Source organism: Nelusetta ayraudi, unplaced genomic scaffold (genome assembly GCF_046127955.1).
Source record: "Nelusetta ayraudi isolate G7.1 ecotype Tasmania unplaced genomic scaffold, CSIRO-AGI_Nayr_v1 ptg000041l, whole genome shotgun sequence".
NCBI classification, from domain to species: Eukaryota; Metazoa; Chordata; class Actinopteri; order Tetraodontiformes; family Monacanthidae; genus Nelusetta; species Nelusetta ayraudi.
Window position 1 is genome coordinate 462,877 of NW_027466091.1, and position 18,231 is coordinate 481,107.

At 41.8% G+C, this 18,231-nt stretch overlaps 3 protein-coding genes across 4 annotated transcripts; 1 reads left to right on the forward strand and 2 right to left on the reverse strand.

Annotated features, from left to right (window-relative positions):
- Positions 1-2,175: 2,175 nt before the first annotated feature.
- On the forward strand, positions 2,176-6,262 carry LOC142893015 (uncharacterized). Of its 2 annotated transcripts, XM_076033229.1 has the most exons (3): positions 2,176-2,378; positions 3,129-3,439; positions 3,485-6,262. In XM_076033229.1, exons 2-3 carry the CDS (start codon positions 3,136-3,138, stop codon positions 4,543-4,545), a joined length of 1,365 nt encoding a protein of 454 aa, XP_075889344.1. In that variant the 5' UTR covers positions 2,176-2,378; positions 3,129-3,135; the 3' UTR covers positions 4,546-6,262. The 2 variants fall into 2 exon arrangements, with proteins under 2 accessions (XP_075889344.1, XP_075889343.1); XM_076033228.1 differs by having other exon boundaries at positions 2,179-2,378; positions 3,129-6,262.
- Positions 6,263-6,830: 568 nt separating this feature from the next.
- On the reverse strand, positions 6,831-9,839 carry prnpa (prion protein a (Kanno blood group)). The gene is made up of 2 exons (XM_076033404.1): positions 9,231-9,839; positions 6,831-7,889 (listed from the first exon to the last, which is right to left on the reverse strand). The coding sequence occupies exon 2, from the start codon at positions 7,886-7,888 to the stop codon at positions 7,385-7,387; it is 504 nt and encodes a 167-aa protein (XP_075889519.1). The 5' UTR covers position 7,889; positions 9,231-9,839; the 3' UTR covers positions 6,831-7,384.
- A 1,563-nt stretch (positions 9,840-11,402) lies between these two features.
- Positions 11,403-17,206, reverse strand: rassf2a (Ras association domain family member 2a). The gene is made up of 10 exons (XM_076033232.1): positions 17,007-17,206; positions 15,588-15,661; positions 15,062-15,137; positions 14,820-14,971; positions 13,988-14,103; positions 12,716-12,855; positions 12,421-12,574; positions 12,183-12,304; positions 11,918-12,015; positions 11,403-11,729 (listed from the first exon to the last, which is right to left on the reverse strand). The coding sequence occupies exons 2-10, from the start codon at positions 15,638-15,640 to the stop codon at positions 11,660-11,662; spliced, it is 981 nt and encodes a 326-aa protein (XP_075889347.1). The 5' UTR covers positions 15,641-15,661; positions 17,007-17,206; the 3' UTR covers positions 11,403-11,659.
- Between the last annotated feature and the right edge of the window lie 1,025 nt (positions 17,207-18,231).

Here is an 18,231-nt window from a genome sequence, read left to right on the forward strand (position 1 = left end):
GAAGGATTAAAGGGGGCCCTTCAATATTCAAAACTGTCAATCGTGATGTGTGATTAGATTTACGAGAGCGTCAACCGGACATGAGCAACTACTGTAATGGTGTTGTGTGTTGTGTGGTGTGTGTGTGTGTGTGTGTGTGTGTGTGTGTGTGTGTGTGTGTGTGTGTGTGTGTGTGTGTGTGTGTGTGTGTGCACGTGTATGTGTGTAAACGTGTGTGAGTGTGTGGCAGTCGGGGGTTACCAAGAGTCGTAGCAGGTCCCAATCTACGTCCTCCCCTTCCTCTGTCCAATCAGCTCAGGAGCTCGGCCGTGAGATTGTGCCGCTCTGTGGTCACAGTTGACCGTTCACTGTGGAATTTATAGTTAACAGGACAATTAAAAACTGGAGAAAGGTGCAGAGAGAATTTATAAACTGAATGTTGTTGAACTTTTTTCCACTTATAAAGGCTCAAACAAAGACTCCGAGGCTCGTACGTCTTGACCGAGTTGGTTTGACCCATGGAGGATATGAAACTCCACTTCTTTTTTCTTTCACACGCATCACTGTGTAGAAATGTGCAATGATTAGAAGGAAACCGGCGCTTTATTTTATACGCATTACAACAAAACATGCACGACTTTGTAGCAGCTGCATCACAATTCCCTGCAGCCTGACAACTCATTGGCCGGGAGATTGAAATTTCTTTCTCGGTCTTTGACAATTACCGCATTACACACATGACGAGGTATTATTTCATTCCCTGACATTGTATCTATGTTTCTCTTTAGATTTTTTTGATTTCTGTTTTGGCCATTCTGTTTCCCCCCCCCCCCCTTCCAATTAATAAAGATATTTGCCTGTATGAGACCTGCCAAAGGTGAGGAATGAAATACCTTATTCCAAAGACTGTGCAGATGTTCCATTTTTCACCAGTGAGGGCGCTCTGGTCCCCTGATGTCTCACTGACGTCATTGCCATGCGTTTTACAAGAGCATCGCTTCCAGCTGTGTGTGTTCTCATGTGAACGTTCAACACAAAACCGCGTGAGAGTTGCACCACATTGAATGAATGAATAAAGCGTCCTCAGTGGTGGCGCCTGTTGGAGGTTCTAAGTCTGACCTTACATGTAAATATGTAGGTTATATGTAAACATACTAGGGACTTGACTCGTGTGTTTCTTGTCCAAGACGTGAAGAAAAGTTTGATCAGTTTTTAAAGCCCCCCACCCCCCCAAAAAAACCCCACATGTGTTAATTAAAGGTCCTTGGGATCTCGCTCCAAGAATTTTGTAGCAGAATCCATTTTCTGATTTATGTCATAGGTGGCAGGTTACTCATGAAAATAAATGTCTGCTTGAGATACGTTTTTCATATGATTTCTTAATGTATACATTTTATAATTTAGGTTAATCATAAGAAACTATCTTCTACCTGTTCGGGAGATAATTCATTTGTTTTTACGTATTGGGATTTTATTTTTGAATAGGACTACTTCCTACTCCTTTCCAGGTGCGTTGTCGAACAAAAAAACTAACTCGAAGGCGAAGTGCCTGAGCTAAAGGCGCAACATACAATTTTAAGGTAAAGACAGCCGAGACAGCATGTAATAAAGCTTTTCAGCTTCATTGTTTTCTAGTTTTCATCCTTTTCGCCATATGGCAACACTTTTATTGTTCACCTTGTCACCATGAAAGCTTTACCCTGTGTTTGTTGTTGTAGTTTTTACGTTTTTAAACAACACAATTACATTTTCACGAGTTACTATTGTTGAACAGCAGATGGCGACAGTGAGCTAAGTAATAACACGCTGAGACGCCGCAGAATACAATTTTAAAAAAGGGAGGAAAGAAAACTGTGAAATTGCGTGCTAATGATCCTTTCAGTTTATCGATGCATCTACCAGTGATTCAGAAGCATTAAAACCATTGTGGGAAACATGCTCAAGCATTTTTTTATTATTATTATTATTATTATTATTATTATTATTATTATTTTTACTAAACTAAATTACCAAAACAGAAGAGTTGGGGGAGAAGAGCTGCGAATTATTTTTCAGATGCTCTGGGATAACTGTTTCGTTTCTTTCTTTCTTTTTTGAGTAAAGTGACAAAACAGAAGAGTTGGGCGAGAGGAGATGCGATATGCTTTTCAGACTTTTCCCTTCGCTTCGTGACACTAGACAGGATGACGTGACGCAGATGCCAGGAAATGCATTTAATTAAACCACGCCCAACATCCCTTTTCTATGCGAGGCCCATCCCTACTCGGAGTCATATCAAAGGTTCCTGTCTGCGTACCACTTTGCAAACCGACTTCGCATCGCATCAAGACTCGAGTGGTTGAGAGACCAGTGGAACATTGCAAGTAGACTAAGAGCCTTGGAGTCCGTTCCTGTTCAAGGTAAGTCTTCTGAAAGTGGCACTAACCTGCCACTTTAATGCAGGTTTGTCAACATAGAGTAATTTAAACAACAACAACAACAATAATAATAATAATGATCTGAATATGACCAGTGACAGACTCCAGTTTAGTTGCGTCAGAAACTAATGACTTCCTGGTGTTTTTTTGTGGTTGTGAGCCACGCAGCTTGATATTTATTACACAATTGAATTGTCCATGAATTCTCATCATCTTCATTTTTTGTTGAGCTTTGTCTTGTGTTTTCCCAGATGATGATGTTTATGAATGATGTTGTTTACTTTTGTTGTTTGTATTACTTGATTTGTTTTCACTCTAGATAGAAGTTGCTATGATACTTGAAATGCACTAAAATAACAAACCTTGAAACAGACAGGAACGTGAAATGGATATTTAATGCAATGATTATGGAGAAGGGCTGCCCGATACCGTATCTGTCTTCCTTTTGTGTTTTTCTCGTTCCTTTAATCCTCCAAGAACCGATTGCAAATGAAAAAAATAATACATATCTGAAATACATTTATTACTGTAAAGATTGATTTATGCCTGATCATGATTGGTCAGCGAAGAATAGGATGTATGACTGATTTTGAATTACTGTTTGCGCTTCTGCCCAGAAGCATACATGAGCTTCCAATCATAAGCCTGTGATATTAGCTGCAGAAAAAAAAAATCTAATCAATGAAATATTGTGACAATCTTTGTCTCTGTGTCCTCTCATTCTCACTACAGGGTGAAGATGAAGCCAAGTTCACTAACTGTGATCTGCTTGGCTCTTTTTTTGCTTCCTCTACATTTTTCAGAAGGCGCTAAATCGAAATATAAAAAACCCTCCAGTTCTGGTTCCAGCTCAAGTTCTAGTTCCAATACCCGTTCTAGCTCTAGTTCCAATTCCGGTTCCAGTTCTAATAGAGCGAATTCAAATAAGCCAAGTTCAACAAACCATGGATACGGCCACCCTCAACCAGGCTGGCATGGAAACAAGGGCAATAACCAGAATCCATCATGGAACTCCCCAAATACAAGAGGTCACGGCACCCATGGTGGTGGATATGGAGGCAACCAAGGTGGTTATGGAGGCAACCAAGGTGGTTATGGAGGCCATCAAGGAGGTTATGGAGGCAACCAAGGTGGTTATGGAGGCCATCAAGGAGGTTATGGAGGCAACCAAGGTGGTTATGGAAACAACCAAGGAGGTTATGGAGGCCATCAAGGTGGTTATGGAGCAGGCTATGGCACAGGTTACGGTGGTTATGGTGGTGGCTACCAAGGAGGGTACATCAACCGCAACCCAGCCAACAAAATTTCAAGTCCTCATTACAGTGAGAGTGTTGGTTATGGTGGCTATGGTGTTGGCAGAGGCTCTCCCTTCTCCCGATCAGTTCAGAATGCAAATATATTCCCCTCAGATAAATCCAGAGGGTTTGGACGGACGGCAGTAGTGGCAGCAGCTGGAGGAGCTGCGGGGGGAATGGCCATGGGCTATGGGTTAGGAAGGATCCACCACCCTCAAGTTCCCTTGAACAGTCCCCAGGAAGAGTATTACTACAATAACTACGTGTACAGGAAGCAAGGAACCAAGGCTGCTAAGACTGAAGGCAACAGAGTCAACAGCGGCTACAGTGACAGTAAAGTCAATGAAGACGACACCTATAGCATCCATGAACCCCCTATGAACTACAATGGCTTCATGGAAAAATGCATGAGTCAACTAGCGAATGACCAAGCGAAAATAATAGAGCAAAGCAACAAAATAACGACCGCCACAACTACAACAGCAAGAACAACTAGAGCTGTCACCACATCAGCTCTCTCGGATAGTGCAGGCAGCAACGGGACAGCAGTTAATGAATCAACTTCACCCCTAAGTAAGCCCGAGGCCAAGTCTATGACTCCAAATCTCAGCAAGACTCCTGATAATGATAAAATAGTCAGCATTGTGGAGATTGGTTACCCAGAACTCATCTATCAGCACAATTTGAAGACATGTATGGAGAGGTTCTTCGCTTCCTCTGAATTCATAAAAGGAGGGGCGCAGGGAATGGTAACTGCTTCTCAAGGCTTTGTAGCTTTGACCACTAGTGTAACAGTGATTCTACTGAATAGCCACATGCTAATGTCGCTGTACAGGGGCCCTTTTAGCTGCTGAAGCAATGCAGGGACTGTTGTAAGAAGTACAGAAAGAGAAAAAGAGTGGTCGGAAATAGCATCTTGCACTTTTGAGAGCGTCATTGGGTATAGACGTTGGGTGTAGACAATTACTTTGTGTTGCCATGTGCTCCTTGTAATTGTGTATATATGAATATCCTTACTTTCTGCTCGGCTGGCACCAGTATGTCTTGCATGCTCAGAGATGGGGTAAGAGGTAAGGTTGGTGTTTCAATAAATTGCACTTGCCTTTCCCCCTGGGAAAGACCAAACATCCATTATACTGCACTCTAATTTTTCAGTCCAGCGCTGGTGGTCGGGAATCTGTTCCATCCATTTCCATTAAGATGACAAGCTCTCCGGCTACTGATGTAAGGAGTGGCACTAACGCTGGCTTGTTTCCTCTGTATGTCTGCGTGGGTTTCTGTAAGAAATGCTCCACAATGCTGTGTCTAATTAGGTGCACTTTTGTATTTTCTGAGCGAAATTACCGTGATTGTACTCTCCACCAAAATGATTTATCAACTGAAAGTTGATTACCAAATCATGAACCATTTAGTCTGTTAGGGTACGTTTGCACTGGTTAGTCTGGTCAGCCAGTGTCATGAATATAATTTGCACACGCAAGCCTCCGTATGTACTCATGGTAGTGTTTAAGTGTGAGTATACTGCCTATAGGGACGTTGATGTTTGAATACATGTTGCCAAAAGTAGTCAGAACAGGTTAATCAATGTTTACTCGAGACTTGAACTAAAACATGTATAGTGTCTGTTGTAACATTTAAAATCAGCTGACGTGCATGAATGTCAATCTACCTATGTGTAATTGTTGGCACCTTGAACAATATGCAAAAAAAAAAAAAAAAAAAAAAGGACACGTGATTGCAAGAGTGTTGCAAACACTGGACCAAATGCAAACATTAACGGGGTGAAGTGTTTTTTTTTTGTTTTTTTGTTTTTTTTAATGTTTTGTGTATGTGTCGATTTCACACGTTTTGCCTCTCTCACACTGCCGATGCAGGGACCCTGCGTGAATGCAGAAGTGCTCTTATGTGTAAAACCTCTGCTGCATTACTTTTTATATCGTTATTATCGTATTGTTATTGAGGGTAACATTTAACCATATGTTGTAATTTGGCTACAGAGGTCATGTATTTCTGGGAAGTGCCTTCTCTAGGTAGACAATATACAATCAAAATGCATCAATAAACCCTTCATTGATAATTGTAAATTGGTTTGAGGGCTGTCAGTTGCACATTCCTGTTATTAAGCATTTACAAGCATTTGGCTTGTCAACATGAGGGTATGACGCTTTTGTTTGAATGCAAAACACATTAGAGATCGACTATGACTGAAATGTGTATCTCAAAAAAAGAAAAACAAATTGGAAGGATTTCACATCTGTAACAGTGCATTATAACCAGAGGCTTATTTCAATGATACGGTTGAACCATTACTTTGTTTCCAAAGCAAATTATTTATTTTATTCAATTTTAAAAAGCATCCAATGCTAAATGATAGACAAAACACAATGTGCTACACAGTCTATGGATAAATCTGTCATATCTGTGTTATATCTGTAACTATTGAGGTACATTATAGGTGTTCATCTCTGAGTTTCATTTATGCCTCTGTTATCATGCACAAAGTGTGTCTGCTGGATGACTAACCTGTAATCTGCAACATTCTCAATAAAAGTGGGATACTAACTAATCATATCAATGCTCATGGTTTCATTTGATCATCCGTTTGATCAAGTTATACATTGATTTATATGGGGTTTGTACCATTTCAGTTTGATTTTCATCAAGATATAACAATGACATTTGAGGACACGCAATAATATTGCATTTACATGAACTGGCTATTTTTTGTCTTGTTTCTTTAAAATCCAGAGATTTGTAAACTCAAACTATTGATTTCCCCCAACTCTGGGAACCTGCAGAATGGCTAAGGCCGAAATGTTTTAATGTTTTAAATTTATCAATGGCCTAAATTGGACTCGATTGGCTGTTTATAACCATCGGCTATAAAGATCTTTATCTTTAGGTTATTTTTGAAAACGGAACTTCCATCTGTCTCAAAAGGATATTTTTTGAGGGCATCCGTCAAAACATAAGGATTTTTTTTCTTTCTTTTTTTTCTTTAAAATAAGCTCTGTCACTCAGTCTAAGAAGATATTTCACATTTGCATTATTCAAAGCAACATTTATGTGCTTTCTGGTCTATTTTCTTGTTAGTCATGTAGAAAAAAGAAAAAGAAATCCCTGTGTTTTTTTATTTATTTATTTTTTATTAATTTAAACATAATAAACTTTAAAGTACATTTCACATATGTGCATCAACATCTACAAATCAAACCAAAAATATACATTACACTGTGAAAATGTTACACTTTACATTCCTGTCCATATTAATTAAACTAAATAGAAAAAAACCTAGTGGAGGGTGCAATAAAATGACACTGAGAAAGACAGCATTATTATATACTACACACCTCCAATAGATTTACTGCAAGAAAACATGTTAACACAGTCATCAAAAAGATAAAATGATTGGCCACGTTTAAGAGAAAAAGATATATGTCAATTTCTGTGTCTGCACATTAGTGCCTGCAACCTGATGCCATGAAGCCTTACAATGATGTGATGGGAGTTGACGATTTGGATTTGGTGTCTTTCTGCAGGCAGTGTCTCCGGGGTGTTGGAGATTAAAGTTTCATGTAAAGCAAAAAACAAAACAAAAAAAACAACAACAAAAAAACAGTCCAGTTTCTGCTAGCTTGGTTGTTTCTTGTCAGAACTTGGAGGACACGTCCTTTTCTACATGGGATTTCAACTCTACATGACTGCCACCCAGTGGCCCATCAGCAGAGACACCAGGGAACCCACGAGGAGTGTGATGCTGCCAATGAGGCTGGTGGACGCTGCCGTGTAGTACTCCATATCTCCGGAGCCCTCGGCATCATAGCCTGGCCTGCGGCCACCGCCTCCATATCTTGGATATCCATAGCCACCATAACCTCCCCCGTATCCATATCCACCATATCCACCGTATCCGCCGTATCCGCCGTATCCGCCACCGTAGCCAGGCCTGCTCAGGGCAGAGCCGATCACGGCTCCTCCAATGGCGCCCGCAGCTGCTGCACCAGCCACCTTCCCCGCACTGGAACCGCTGCTCTGGACAGGTCTGTATGCCTGACCCCCACCTCCGCCCCAGCCTCGGCCCCGGCCACCAAAGCCTCCCCTGCCTCCTCCACGCCGGGCCTCAGAGGAAGGTACCAGCGTGGTCAGGAGCAGCAGGCACAGGCTCACTGTGACCAGGAGATTCTGGAGACCCACCATCCTGTCATGGAAAAACAAAACAAATTCAGTACATTTACAACAGGACAGGAATATAAAAAAATAAATAAAGCAGATCTTTATATTTAACATGTACTTCTGAGTAAGCAGTGAGTTTGTACTCATGAAAATGTAGTGCATATCTGTAGTTATGGACGATAATGAATGCACACTTCTACAACATGTAAAGATGACTTATTATTTCAGTGATGGACTAATTTCACCTGCATTTTTTCTCTTTTAATGACCAGTACAAACAAGGCTCCTCTTAACACACACACACACACACACACACACACACTGCGTGCGACACCGGTTCTAGAAGTGTCTTGCTCGTAAACACACTGACATGATGTTCCCACTGGGAGTTATTTTTGTGTCACAGATGAATGGGAGCAAGGAACATGCTTCTTAATCCAGCTTTAAGGAACACATCTTACACAAACAGTCACAATTTAAGACTGCTGCTGACCTGGGATCAGACAGTTTTCATAATCCCGTAAATCCTTTCATTGCGATGTTTGAGGCAGGTTTACTTTTCTGTGGGACGCCCTCAACAATTGTTACAGTATCAATACCAGACGGTTTATTATCTTAAAACAAACATGTTTTCAGAAACACATAAATAAGAGGCTATTTCTTTTTAAATAAAGCAAATCAAAAGTGATAGGCCCATTATTATTATTTCAAATATATTTAAAAAATCAACATTAAGTTTGAAAACAACGAAAATAACATAATTCCTTTTACATTTTACTTTAAGTTAGAAAGATTTTTAAAGTTAAAATGATGGACACAAATCTGTCATTGAATATTCTATGACAGATTAATGTGCTCTATGGTGGTATTCTTATATTATTACATTTTTTTTTGTCAACATTGGTTTTAACAAACATCTGCTATGTAAATTAAAGCTCAAACTTTAATTTTTTTTGCAAATAATACAGCCATTGAAATGAGGCACAAGCTAATAATCTGTTTGACATCATATTCTGAGGCGTCAACAATACACTCTAATCTGTCCTTTAAAAAGACGAGTCAGGCCATAATTATAATCCAATAATCCTGTGACTCTCAGATTCCAGTTACATCATTACAGACCAACCAAAGTGAGAAGTAACTCAAAACTTAATTAATTAATTTATTTATTTAAACTTATTTGTCACTCACTGAAATGTCCAGCAATTAAGTTTTTCTGCTCTTGATGAGATCCTATACTGAAATACAAGCACAACTAAAAACAAACAAACAAACACAACAATAATGATCGCTGAAACCTGCACATGTACAATTTAAAAACAAAAAACAAAAAAACCCACAAAGAACAAGTCTGTTTTTCTCTCACCTGTTGGAGTTGTTTCTTTTTTGATGAAGATGCTTGACGATGTCCCTCTGCGGTGCGTGGACACGGTGCTGTGAGCTCAGACTCCTCTGACGGTAAGAAGTGTTTCAAGGCCACCCTGCTCTCCAGACAAGGTGGAGTGGATCAACCCCATGAAGCCTGCTCATTGGCTGAGCACTCTAAGCTGCTCTTCCATCAACCTCAGACGTAAATACTTGTGGGGAAGTGTGTGTGTGTGTGCGTGTGTGTGTGTGTGTGTTGGCCTGGGTGGGTGGGGCTGCACACACTGGGGAGTGTTTCCAACATTATCTGAAGTATTGATTACTAAATTATCTAAATCAGGGGTTTTCAAAGTGTGGGATAGTGAGAGAACACGCGGCCAAATTATCATTAATTATCATTGTTCCAAGCAGGCTTATAAGAGTGTTTAAACAATAAAGACATATTATATACAACTGCATTTTTGAAAACATCTTACACATTTGCATGTTCTTTTAACAATTTAAATATATATTTTAAATATGTGTATGCGCTTAAATATATTTTTTAAACTTATTTGAACATCTCTGTGCGTTTTTCAACATATTTTCCATTCATTTCAACATAGTTATGAATTCATATTCACATATTCATTTTAAGGCGTTTTAAAGGAGGGAAAACCAGCCGCGATGATTTTATGTTGAGCATGTTTGTGGATTTGTCTGCAAACGGTGGCACAGCAGCACATCTGCAACTGTTTCGTAAAGAAACCAGTTCAACTGGGAGCCCGTAGGGGACATAATAGAATAATAAGAGTTTGCATGGTCGCATACTGCCGTTAGCGAGCACCTCTCTGTAGAACACGCACTGTGTGGCAGCGGAGGATGGTCAGAACCAACAGATGTAAAGTCACATTTTAGATAATCAGTGTCACACTTCCTCCGTGTTCTACTCTCAGACAGCTCACCACACTTTTTTTTTCTCTCCCTTCTTTCTGATGTTATGTCACGCCGCGCTTCCCTTGGAGCTCTCTGGCGCCCCCCAGAGGGAGGCGGGCCTCACACGTTGAAAACCGCTCATCTAAATGATTAATTCAAACCCTGAAAATGTTGTCCTGTTCAGATGAATGTGTAAAAATAGGATCTTAACACCACAACATAACACACGCTCCACCTTTGGGTAACATTGAGTTTTTTTTTTTTTTTTTTTTTAATTAAATAACACACATTGTAAGAATCAAAACTTCTTCTTCTTCTTCTTCTTCCTTTTTTTTTTTTTTTTTTACAAGAGCTGACAGAAAATGTTACAGTACAAAAAGCACACAATCTTAATGCAACTAAAGGACGGGCGCGTACATTCAGAACCACACTCACGATGAACCGTTTAGATCTTAAAATATCAGCAACTGCACACGCGCATGCAGACAAATGTAGACGGACAGCTTTCAAATGCACCCGGTGTATTACCACAGTCTTAAACTGAGCTCATCAGCGGTGTTCACAGTGTTGTGTTCAATGCATTGTAAACATTTAAATGTACAAGTCATTTTTGTATTGTTTTGTCAAATGTCTGAACCCCAAGGTTTCATCTTGATAATGCACTTTTAAAATCCAGCCGTTGCTCGAAGAGATTTTGCTAAAACAAGATTCTTATGTGTACCATCTAGACTGGTGTCAAAAGCATTTTCCCTCAAATAATTAACTGAGAGTGAATCAATGCCAGAAATGTCAAACTATTCCTTCCTTCATTCCAACATTATCAGACTGCTTTCTACAAGGCTATCCACATTCACTGTGGTGAACTGGAAGAATCTAAATGATTATGACTATGGAAACGAGGGACCATAAAGGCACAATGATGTCACCTTTTTAAGCTGGAACTGTTTGTTGTTGTTGTTTGTTTGTTTCTGATTTCTAATACAGCTTTCATTGTCCATTCGGATGGGAGCAAAGTTTGTGCTTTCCAATTACGACCACCTGAATGTGAGTTTTTCTGTGCTTGCAGGAACCTTTCAATAGGCACTTTTCTCAGACACCATATTACTTTGTTTGTGCTTTGCACTGGTTTGGAGTTTCAGCTTGAAAACTGAAAGGAACACAGGAGAAAGGGACACTGTGCCATGGAATCATTCTCCTATGGGGTAGAAGATTCTATCTGTGTGCTATACTGCTGATGGCAAGAGAGGGGGAGGGATAAATGACTTGAGTGAGTCTGGAGACCCGAGCAGGCAGATTGAAACTGTCACAAGGACATGCAAACAAGCACACGTTAACGTTTCGACGGTATCTCGGCTGGCTTGAGTGAGACTCCATGCAGAGGCAGCAGCACAAAGAAGCTGGATCGTTGGAAAACAATGTGCCGGGTTGTTGTCTGATTTTTTTTTTTTCAGTCTTTCTTTTTGTCACAGCTGGGAGGTGGGGGGTGTTTTCCCTGGGGGATGTGCTTTGAGCAACTCACATACACGTCGCCCCCTCTGGCAGACAGCTGAGCTGCTTCTCTATGATACATCGAAGGGACGTATACCTGCAAGTTGACAGAAAACGCAGGGAACAGAAAAAGAAAAAAAAAAAAATACAGATTAATGTGAGGGAAGATGCATTTAGTGCCGTTCTGCCCGCACAGGATTAGACACCCTGGTAGGTAGGTTGTTTTTGTCCAACATGTTATAGAAATGAGAAAATTTGATAATTTCTAAGAAATGTTTGTGGTACCTTCTCGTGAGCTTCAGCACTTCTCTGTCCTCCTCCTCCTTCAGTTTGGTAATGAAACTCTTCAGCACGGGCATTTCAAACTTAATGTACTGCGCCACCTAGTGGAAAGGAGGAAAAATGTAAAGCCAAGAAATTGAGGCTTCTGGAAGTAAACAACTCAGCAAAATGTGTTTTTTTTGGAGATGAATCTGTTACAGTAAAACTACTCATACTCTTTATTTCAGACGTCTAGATGGATAAAGAGAATAAAATGTGTTGGATTTACATCATACGTGACTTCCTCTCCCAGATCCTCTTCCATGAGGAAGATTTTGCAGACCTGCTCGCATGGACCCTGTATCACTCTCAGCACCAGAGGGTAATCACTGCGCTTCAGTTTGACACGCTCTGAGGAAAGAAATCAGGCCATCACAGCAGACATCATGTTATTTGAAAAGGGGGGTGGGGGGTGGGGGGGGGGGGATTCTGCCAGAGAAGACATGAATGGAGTGAGCGGCACTCACCGCCACTTGCATGCACGAGGTAGATTGCAAAGTCATCCGGGCTGTTTTCGATTTTAAACTTGTTGAGGAGAACTCGCAGCACCTGAGGCGTCGTCATGCAGCTGTTGATGCGAACATTGGTCACCGAGCCGTAAGCAGGCGTGAATACTGCTGTCTGAGAGTAAACACAAAACACAGCAATTTATACTCCAGCGTCATGCATTCAAATTCAAAAGAAGACTTTTTTACACCTTACGCCTTTGGTTAAAACATTTAAAGGTTTTCATTTACTGTTATTTTCAGTGGCTCGCTTCACCTTGTGGTTGTAGAAGTGGCCGTTAATGGAGAAGCGATGGCGCCGGATCTTCCTCTGGTCGCTAGGGGACCGTCGCTGGCCTCGCCGTAAAACTCCAGCATCGCTCTTCGTCCGGAGGAGCTGAGCAGAGCTCTCGTCTTCTGTACAAATGAGCAGTCACAGCAGCGAGGCTTCAGCTTGGGATCAATAACGCAACACCGGCACAATTCCATTAACGACACAGTGACCGGTTCTCCTTTTCAACGCTGCGGCACGAAAGGAGAAAATGATTGCAGCTGATGCCTTCGCACACAATGCAAAAGTTCAGGAAAATTTACAATTCAAAAAATATTAAGCTGTAATTTGTTTTAGCAACAAGAGAAAACAAGAGCAACCAATCAGCTATTTACTATTTATGTTCAATTCATTCTCATAGAAAATACTAGAAAATATTTGAGCAATGTCAATGAAAACAGAATCTGAAAATCAGCACACTCTTCCAACGTAAGACACCCTAAAACTGAGGCTTCAATTCTCTTCTCAGGGAAGGTCGCCTGCTGCCACTGATTGAGGACTATATAACGTTGTGGCTGGAAGTCAATTAAAGCATTGGTACATGGTTGTTTTTAGAACCGAGAGAATTTAATCCTCATGATTTCATCCTTAAGTAACGGTTCTTTTTCTGTCTTGGCACGTGGTTACACAATGCAAACAAGCAACGAGGCAACATTGCATTAATCAGTTTCTTTCAATATTTAGATGAAGTTGTAGGACTGACAAGATATAGTGTGATGACACATTTGTGTAGACCATAATTAAAAGACAACCAAAATGTGGAAAGCCAGAGGACGTCCCTCTTGGGGATTTTCTATGGAATAATTTTGTTTTCCTGTAAATGACAATGATCACTCAGTGATTGCTGAGCGCGGCGCCTCTGCTGCTCACCGCTGCCTCAGGGGAGGGGTCGGGTGCCCAGGACAAATTTCCCTTTTTCCTGTTTACGGTATTGAGGAGAGTCCATTTCCCAATAACCTGTTGTTTACTGATGCAGCCAGGAAACCATGAGGGAGGTTGAGATTCCAAAGCAACAGAGGAAGAGGAGGTCGATGTGACGTGTGTTAATGTGACTTCATACAAAACACACAGGAAGTCTGGGATGTCAGCGTCTCCTCTATAGGTCATGACACCACCAGCGAAGTCTGTCCTTCCTGGAGTCGTGTGAACTGATTTTTGAATAAAGCTCCTGAAAGATCATCTAAGGGTGTAACGAGGCGCATCATTTGGGTCTCCCACCATCTGTCTGGCTGTCCATCACACCGTTGTCCTCTGGTTGGTCATCGGGTGGCGTCACTTCCACTGTGGGCGGGAACTCTTGTGCTGACTGCTGACCATCTGTGCTGTTTGGAGAACTTCGGGAATAAAAACAGGGAGAGAAATGAGTTGCAGAGTATAATCCCCCTATGATGTCACCGGCTGGAGATGAAACACACTCTTAATGCGTGTCGGATCCAAATGGAAAGACTGCAAAACGGTAAGTTATGCAACGAGCTTTCTATTGACTCGCTTCTGTTTGATGTCGTTTGATGTATTCAAGCTGAGAACGTTGCTCAACACAACCTGATAATTATAGTTCAGGTCTATGTTTGCGGGCTGGTTAAACACTCATCCCATTTTGTTCCTGGGACACGCAGCGATGTGTATGTAAGCCCTGTGACCCTTGTAACAAGAATAGCTTTTCCTAATGAATGGGATAACGGAGCTGAAAATACACTTTCAAGCCTATTGACACAAAACTGAGCTGTGATAGCTGGAGGCATTAAGTGAAACTGAGCCAGTTGGGCAGGTTAAAAGGATCACTGTCTGTGGTCATTTGCCAACTGGTGTCTCATTGAAGGAATTAGCAACCTGTGCAGAGCGATTATCTAACTATCCTGACACAAATGACAAAAATTCATATAAAAATGACAACATCAAATGAGAAAAAAATATGCAGAAAACTGAATGAATGAGAAAAGAGAGACACGAAAGCCGAGTGGAAAATCTATCATCTCTGCCCCCTGTTGACCTTCAGTGTTTCATCATTTCCGGTCAGCAAGATGAAAGGGGATCTCTGTGGACCACTTACCCTTGACTGTCTAGATTGCAACCCGAGTGCCAAGACGTGGAGGAGGGTGGCGGTCGAATTCGCTCGTGGTCGTCCTGCATCTGGAGCCTGATTGGTCGCCGCAATCCCCAAAAAATATTGAGCAAGCCCTCAAAGATCAGCTCCCCCTCTTCCTGTTAGGAGAGAACAAAGAAACTCACAACCCAGTGTTTTACGGGCAGGACGTCTAAGATTTCTGGAGGTAGCTGTACAAGAATACACACCTCTCTGTGCCTGAGCTGGAGATTCTGTCCTTCATAGTAGAGATTGTATGTCTTCAAGTGGGAGAGCACAGCTCTTCTGAAAAGGCAGAGTGTCAAGAGGTGAAGAGGAAATGCCGTTCCATTCACTTGTAGTTTCGATTTTCAGGGAGGCCTGAAAGTCGCCTCATCAAAAGTTCAAATACTGAAATGGTAAAACAGCCAAAGACGAGCGCTGATGCGGTTTGTGTGTGGTCACATTTAGAAAATGAGGTCGAGTCTACGAGCTGTGTCATTTTTATTTTATTGTTTTTGAAATACGCACGAGGGGAACAGCACTGACACTGGATCAGTTTTAGTAACTGAAAGTAAACATCACTGAATAAGCATTTTGGACACACGACCTAGAAGACGTAGAAGGCTAAACGGTCTCTGCCTCTACTGGCCAACGTCCACAGTTAACAAACAACAGCCTAATTGCAGTGTCGCGAAAGGGAATTTAAAAAAAAAGAAAAAAAAAGCCACCACCTTGGCACCAATGCTTACTTACTTGCTGATGAACTTGTTTTCTCCGATCTGAACCCCGTACTGTGTGTCATCCATCCTCAGAGAGCATCAGAGGGGCTGGGAAGGAGGGGACAAAGAAGCAACACAGAGTTAACACAATCTCGGCCTTCTTGTTCAGTCTCATGACTCCTCATGACCGGCAGCCAGCAGCAGACTCGCAGAAGGGAAGAGCAGATACAGAGAGAGAGAGAGGGAGAGTGCAGGTGAAAACCTACTACCGTCTCAACATCTGCTCTAATTCAACAAGCTCTGCCCTTTTAGCCGACAGTCCAGGTCAGACTGAACGGCCGCCACAGTTGGTGCACACGACACAGCCGGCGCCTTCACTGAGTGATGAGCCGAGGCAGCTGCCTTCTCTCTCTTCTCCTTGAAAATCCTCCTCTGTGTGCTGCCCATCACACGTGAACACGCGCTCACACGCGTGCAGCTGCTCTGAGAAAAGGAGCTTTTTGATTCTCACTTGGCTGAATAAGTGAGTGTCGTCTATGGTATGTCTGAGAAGGAGGCCGGGCAGGAAGGGAGGAGATGAACAGGTGAGAGAGCCACTGCTAAAATATTAGTCTGAAACCAAGCTAGTGGCAACACGCATACGAATGAGGATTTCACTGGGAGGGGGACAACTGCTATTAAAGTGAAACAAAAATAAACAGAATTTACACAGCGATACTAAATACACACCTGACTATGAGACACAATATCGCAGAGCCACACACTGATCATATATCACCATCATAAGCTCATACTTTTATTTCTTTGGTTCCATATTTTTCTAAATCACATAACCCCAGCACAATCACCTGCAACATAATCTCTTTTTTTTTTTTAAGTTTTTTTTTTTTATAGCAATACATATTCTGTATTTCATAACATCTGTATATTATGATCTGCAGCCAATAATCTATCAGTAACCATCATGAATGTAGGTCATACTGCTTTGTCTTTCTATTCATGAATCTACATACTCTGCACAAACTGTAAATGTGCACGACTACTTATTGCGCTTCTGGTTAGTTGCCAAGCACCATTTTGTTACTCCGTACCTGTACGTGTCTATTCACGACAACAAAGTTGAATCTAATCTGAAAATAAGGCACCAGTTCAGGACAGAGGGATAAACTTGCTAAATACTGCTTTCAAAAGCAGCATGTGAGCGGCTTCTTGCTGCTGTCGAGAGCGTTAGCAGCTGCTAACACCAGCGTTTCAAACTGCCTCACAAAGTGAAATTTACCGCAATGGCGCAACTTCGACCGTCGACGTGATTTCTTCCCATAGCGGGGTTTTTTTTTTTTTTTTTTGCCATCACATTTAAAAAGGTACATAAAGATTTGCTATCTTGTCAGCAAATCCAACCTAAAGTGGCTGTGAAAGTTTGCTGTGAATGCCACTGTGCCTTTCATCTTACCCCAGTAGAGGCTGTGGTCTCTCGTCGAGCCGCCCAGGGATCAGGAGCTGCAGATGTGGTGAGAAGAACCTGTTGAGACGGAGGAGGAGGAGGAGGAGGAAGACGGGCAGGTGAGGCAGGTGGTCTCAGTTCCGATCCAGCGTTTTTTGCTCTTATCTCTCAGCTGTCGGCGTCGTCAGCGTTGTCCCCTGCGAGCGAGCAGCCAACAGAGGTGGACGCGTGGGGGCGTTTAAAAGGAAGTTCTCCCCTTCCGTTCAAATTCACTTCCTCCTTTGCTCAGTCAGTCACACAGGAAGCCGCCACGAGCCTTCACACAGAGCGACACTTCCTCAATTTGAGTGGCAGGGAGGAATTATCGCTTACACCCAAACAGTTCCCAGTTCCCTGACCCCAAATAATTCCGCGAGACGCGTCTGAAGATGAGGTCGACAAAAAAATATTGAACCACCGCAAGCATTTCTAAACAGCCAGGCTGTTAGATTACTCCTGGCTGTCAACTCCAAGAACTGACATGTTGTGCTATAGAGCACAATTAAATATTAAAACACCAATCAGCCAGCCCGCTGCAGCAATCTTTTAATATTTCATCAGCTATATTAACCATGTCAAATGCTGAATGGCCAACCATTCACCCACACAATGGAAATAAATAGGTCGTGGTCAAGTGCAGCCATGCGAGGGAGACTTATTCGCGGCCAGGTGGCGTCAGTGCACACGGAAGGCCGGCCAGACCAAGGCAGCGTCTGGCCGGCCTTCCGTCTTCAAGCAAGCGTTTACTTTGAATAAGAAAATGGTTTTCTAATTTTGGACCTTAGTTGTAATGAGGCCGCTTATCCGTCACTTGAGTCATGCACGCAAAAGGTAATTAACAGACTGGTTTGGGCTTTTGCAGCACAGTGGTTAACTTTAGATAAGCATCGCTGCAAATGGGGCTGAACGCACTCTGGATGGGAAGTTGATGCTTTGTTGTATTTTCTTGAGGTTCACCACGCGGTTCTCAGGTGTTTTTTTTGTTTTTTTTTTACAGGTTCCTTGTGCTCATCAGTTTACTAATGCCACTATGACTGATTCATTTTTTTTAAATCTATATTTTCCATTCAGAGGTTAAGATTAATTTCACATAGCCTAAATATAAGCCAACATTTCTTTGTTCAGAAAACATTGAGTCATAATTGCTGTGGGTTGGACCTCAGACAGAAATATCCTAAATGTCTTGAAGTGAAGG